The sequence below is a fragment of the Morone saxatilis genome, unplaced genomic scaffold (genome assembly GCF_004916995.1).
Source record: "Morone saxatilis isolate NCDOM2014 unplaced genomic scaffold, NCSU_SB_2.0 Contig11, whole genome shotgun sequence".
NCBI classification, from domain to species: Eukaryota; Metazoa; Chordata; class Actinopteri; family Moronidae; genus Morone; species Morone saxatilis.
In genome coordinates, this window is record NW_023339663.1 from 2,548,181 (window position 1) to 2,554,283 (window position 6,103).

The 6,103-nt window shown below is 38.1% G+C and overlaps 1 protein-coding gene across 1 annotated transcript; it reads right to left on the reverse strand.

Moving 5' to 3' along the window:
* Positions 1 to 1,808: 1,808 nt before the first annotated feature.
* On the reverse strand, positions 1,809 to 4,486 carry cartl (cocaine- and amphetamine-regulated transcript-like). The gene is made up of 3 exons (XM_035682501.1): positions 4,128 to 4,486; positions 3,240 to 3,320; positions 1,809 to 2,175 (listed from the first exon to the last, which is right to left on the reverse strand). Exons 1-3 carry the CDS (start codon positions 4,449 to 4,451, stop codon positions 2,068 to 2,070), a joined length of 513 nt encoding a protein of 170 aa, XP_035538394.1. The 5' UTR covers positions 4,452 to 4,486; the 3' UTR covers positions 1,809 to 2,067.
* Between the last annotated feature and the right edge of the window lie 1,617 nt (positions 4,487 to 6,103).

Here is a 6,103-nt window from a genome sequence, read left to right on the forward strand (position 1 = left end):
TCTGCTGAGCTTTTCAGCATTTATCTTATTATTCAGAGCGTGGCTTTTGTCACAGCTGGAAGCTTTGCTTTCATTTGTCACAGTTTGCTGTGAAGTACAGCAAAAACACTGTGAATGAATGAACTATATTCATTACAATCTTTGGTTGAATTTGTGCAGCAGTGGGGAGCACAGACTCTGAAAGAGGTAGGAGTAAAACTTTAAGAATAGTCTGTTACTAAAAGAGTTTCTTTCTAATTCAGCTCAAGTGCAAAACATCTTTATGCAACATTGTGGATTCGAATACACCTCCAGAATTATGTATCTCTCATGCTGGCTGGAGTGTTTTATTGGTTTGTATGTTTTGCCTTTTTAAAACATAAATTCATACTGTGCTATATTGGACTTTATAAGCATGTTTCACTTGGCTCCACCCCAACAGTGATGACCCAGCAGGTGTTTTCCATCGGCTATAAAAAGCAGAATATCTGCTGTGACATCAGTTTGGTGCAGCAGCAGTTTTCTGGCCTTAGGAAGAATATTAAAGCGTGTATTTGAAAAGAAATCAGACAAAACTCACTGTAGGTGGTTGTGCGACGTACATATAAATGTTTTTCTCCCTTTTCATCGGATAAAATAGCCTGCTTTAATTTCTGATCCCCCACTGAGATAAATATGTAATCAAACCTGACAACTCCAGATCTCAAATAAACTGGACTGTGACCACAATTTTGAAATAAAGGCTACTTTTCCCATCAATAATGAATATATATGGCATGTGAAAGGAGCTGTTTTTACCTCATTGTTTTGGTTTTACAGCACATTTACTGTTTGGTTCAGCCTCTCCAGTCGCGTTCTCATCGAACCAGTTTCCAGCCGTGACTGGCAGCTGTTTTCAGCAAACAAGCTCTGTTGAACACATTGTACAACATACAATATGCAGCTAGTCCTAGAAACAAAGAGACTGGAAACAAAGTTAGAGACTAGCTGGTGAACATAATGGAACTTCTAGCAGCTAAAGAGACTTGATTTGGTGGAGACCAAGACAGAGAGTCTTTATTGGAGAGAGTGATTATTGGACTTATCAGATGGACAGAGACACAACTCCAAATGAACGATAATGTCGCTCTGTAACTGCTGGATGTGTAAATAAGCAACTATATGCTAACATGTATAATAATATAGTATGTCAGTGCATTATACTTTCCTGGCTGCCTGTAATAACATTTGACTGTTTAGAAACTCTGACTTCCTATCAGAAATGATCATTCATGTCCCCATAAACCATAAAAGAACAAAACTGAATGAATTAATCATGTAATTGATAACAGTAGATGGTCTTTATCAGCCTAACAGTCATCTGAAACCACACCAGCTGACCTTGTATAAAGAGTAAAATGAGTATTTCTGTATGTGTAGGAGCAGCGACAAACTCCAGTGGCTCTGAAAAGCTCTCATTTGCACAGCACTGTCCTTCCAACTGAGTACACCTCATGTACACCGACATGGGCGCTGTATAAACAAAAATTATACAAACAACCTCCTTTGCATAAGAAGTCACATGTGAAAGTGGATGATGTCAACACGTGCATGCAGACACGCCCCATTTACAATGTAAACATGTTATTTATTTAATTTTGTGTGTTTAAATATGGAAATTCATCTTTACAAGTGAATTATTGTTGATAGCAGGTAAAAATGTTGAATGAGGAATATAAACAAATGTTCTTATCTTGAAAACTGCCTAAAGCCATGATGTTTGCATACCAACTGTTGTCAGTTTGAAACCAACTATGAGAAATCTTTGTACAAATTAAATAACCAAAGGATATTTTGATAAATGTGTTTATTGAACATGAAACATTTACATGCTACAGGAGATAACCAGGAATATCAGCAATACAAAATCCATGCTTATCCTCGGGCAACAGCCGCCGAATCAATAATAATTCATAATGTATATAAATGAAGATATTAGAGACGTAGCGTCAGGGTTTGTGGAAGCTGTGGAGCCTGCTGAGCTCGTAAAGGATGTTTGGTCCTGCAGAAGTGATGCTGTTTGTGTAAAAAGAAAAAGAAGATGCAGATTCAGATGCACTTGAGCAGGTAGGAGTTGCAGGTGGTTCCTCTGCTGCAGTCACAGAGCTTCCCGAAGCGAGACCCATACTTCATGACACACCGTTCGCCCATCCCACACTGACGGGAGGAGGGAGATAGAGGTCATTTACAAACATTTAGATACTTGAGATTGTACAAATTCCAGAAATTACACTGATGTTTGGCACTTTCATTACTGGCAGCATCAATTTATATTTAAAAATGTGTAAAAAAATACTTGCAAATGCTGCACAGGCCTAATTAATTCATTAATTAATTTGCTTTGATTAATTGTTTTCATCATTAATTCCTCTGATTTAACTGACATAAGAGAATGAGGCTGAGACTTTAATCATTCCAGCATTTTCATTAAATCCTGTTCATTAGCTGATTCTGTCTTATTTCTCAGTGATTTATTTCCACTGAGGGGGCAGAGGGATTGAAAGGTTTTTGTAGATTTCCAGCTAATTGGAGTCGGGCAGTAAACTTGATTAGGCTGTAATTGCACTGAGTAAAAGGCTCTTGTTGGCATTTTCTTGTTATCTTTTAATTACTGGCAGGTTTCTTATGCTAACTGGTTTAATTAAACAGCAGTGGAGTGATGTACAGAAAACACAGGAACGACGGAGCCTCATCAAACTAATCCCTAAATTACTTTTAATTACAGGGAAGTGGTGGAATGTAACTAAGTACATTTAGTTACTTGTAATAATTAAATGTTGTTACCTTATACATTTTACTCCACTACAATTATTTGAAAAATCTAGTTACTAGTTACTTTACAGATTCTGATTATTTATACAAAATATGATCAACAAATAAATTATAATGTATTTTTATAGATTAAGCTGCCCTGAAGTATATTAAGTAATTAAATTAGCTTCATTAACATCATCAGGTACATTACTTTATCAAATATAATATAATTTGATTATTATATTATTTTTTATTAATATGATGGGCCATTCTGCATGACCTTTTGTACTTTAAGTATATTTTGATGCTAATACTTTTGTACTTTCTTTTGTATGTAAAACTTTCAATGCGTGGCTTTTACTTCTGGTATTAGTACTTTTTTGGAAGTAAATAATCTAAATACTTCCCCTTTATTACAGGGAATAAGACAAAGGGTAATTAAGCAGAAGTAGAGTGAACAAAGTTACCATCGGGATGCTTCCTCTTTTCTCAGCGGTGGATGAACTCGGTTTATGCATCCTGCCCAGCAGAGCCTCCAGGGCTTCAATCTGCTCGCCAAAGATTGGATCACAAAAACAAGAGTCATTAGGCCTGAGGGGAAAATCACAGTTGTCCGAGCATGCTAACCTCTGAAATTCTTAAATATCCCCTTATGTTCTCAATTCAGGTTAAAAAAAAGATGCTTTTTAGAGCCACATAATCAAATCAAATGGAAAATATTCCCGATGTCTGGTGCTTAATTTTATTCTCCCACATTTTACCCAAAAATATATATTGATATATTCAGAAATTGCTAGAGGTTTAAATAATGTTCTTAAAGTAATGTTCTGTGTGTCTGAACATGGACTGGCTGCCAGGCATCAGGGGCTGGCAGAGTTTAGGAGGATAATCAGTTGATAGGTGAGATGAAGAAACTCTAGCCTCACTTTAACAATCGTGACACACTTACAAAACAACAATAAAGATTATTTTAAGAAAAAGTCCACATGTATTATTATTGTTTATTATCTCTTAAAATGGTGTAATACAAAATGAATGTAAAAATTATTTGAAATGTTTCTGCAAGTTCTTTGTGTTTCCTATTAAGGTAAACTGAAGAAATTAGAAATGTCTTCATTTTATAAAACGTCTGTACACACACACACACACACACACACACACATACACACACAAAAACAATCTTAAACTTAACACTTAAAGTGTGAACAAACGTGTTGCCTAACAGATCATTACCGGTACTGAGAGCTGAATGCTACACACTGGTTGTTGGTCAGTAACATGACCTTACAGCATCATGGATCTGAATGACTTTGACATTCCTCCATAAACTAACGTGGAGCTCTTCAGATACTGACCAGGTCTTTGTCTGTGGATGCCTCGGGTTTGTCGTCTCCAAAGTCCTCTACGGAGACTTCCTGGGACGCCTGGCCGTGACAAATGACGAACAGCAGGCCGACAAACAGCAGTCCGCGGAGCATCCCGGAGCTATCCATGGTACTGGTCCCGGTGGAGGAGGAGGAGGAGGAGGGCGAAGGTCCCGGCAGGAGGCAGCAGATCAGTACTGGAGGAGCAGAGAGGTCGCAGCAGGTCCACAGGAGATTCTCCCTCAACCCACCGGACCTTCTCGTCTTATATTGACTCATAAAGCCCCGCCCGAAAGGCCACTGCGGGATTACCATGCAGGGGTGTAGGCAGGGATGTCAGGGGAGGATGTCTGGAGGATAAATAACATTCCGTTGTGTAAATGATGTTAAGCAGTCAGAGTTTTTGAATACATCCAGGAGTTGTTACTTACAAAATCTTAATAGAAATATTAAAAGTGCATGGGACACATCGATCCAGGAAACATATGAAGGTCCCATCAGGAAACATTTGGCCTCAATAACTCCACATCAAACAGGAACTACCTGATCACGTGACATTCTGTCAAGTAAAGGATGGCTTTAATTCCATTTTGTGAATTTGAAGGTTTTTACTCCCCATTAAAACCCTTATAAAAGTGAAGGGTTGAGTTTCATACTGAAATGTGTGAAGCACATCACACCAGGAAACATTTAACCTTCATCAACCCACATCAAATGTACACTCTCAGTACAAGCAGGTGAACAGATCATGCTGTCAGGTAATAAGGCATTCCAGATTTAAAGCTTTTCTGTCAATAAAAACACTGATACACACACTTACTGTGGATTTTCTTTTTTATTTAAAACACAGATGGCATCTCCTCATAAGGGCGAAGAAATAGATCCAGGTCTCTGTGATGTGCATCAGTGTGGGTTCAGGTTCTAACTCACAGCCGTGACTTTGCTGTGTTGAGTCACACTGTTTTCAAAAGATGTCGTATGAGAGCAAACAAACTAATAAACGCCTTTCTATAAGAGAAACTGATTTTGTTGGATTGTGTTTTCGCCTTTGGGTGCAGTGAGTTTTATATCTTCATTTCAGACTTGATTCTGTACCAACCAACAAGTCATACTCCAGCCTCCATGATAATTACTAGCATCAGTCTTTAAAATAAATGTAGCCCACCACAATGCACCAATATAGCAGCAAAACAAGAGTGCTTGAGATATGACCATCAACACAAGGGAAATACTATCAAATAGGGAAGTACTATCAAATAGGGAAGTACTATTAAATAGGGAAGAAAACAACCCTAGTATTAATGTTCTCAACAGCCTTGTTTGAATGTGACATCTCTACAGCAGCATGTGATCTCTTAGCTCATCTGAAAGCATGAAAATGCACAAAACCAGAGATACGAGGTGATTTGATGACTTATTGCAGAACACTGTCCTACATATTGGTCTGGCCCAGTGACGGTCCACACAGCACACTTACACTTGGCCCTAATAAAGCAATGAATTATGGGCCACAGGTGATCCAGATCTGTTAGCAACATAACAATATGTCATCAACTGTATGACTAATGCTGGCCCTATTCTGGCCCTATGTTGGATCACACAAATAGTTGTACGAGGAAATTCAATCAATCACCCAAATCAACAAAAACTTAAGGGCCAGCTATGGTCATAGAGCTGGGTGAGATATGGATATGTCATGGGCCATGTGTGGCTACTAGAACTGGATCACCAGTCGACCGTCACAGGGCCAGAACAGTTTTGCTGTTCATGTGGGGTCATGACCCGGACCAAGACCAACTACATTAAAATACTGTACAGGTTATAACAAAACAACCATAAAGGAACCACTGAGTATATTTATTTTTGCAGGATTTTCATTGTTTTCCTCCATTGGTGCTTTCTAAATATTTCCATTACTTACTTAATCCATTGGACATAATTAAAGGTCCAATATGTAACATTTAGGA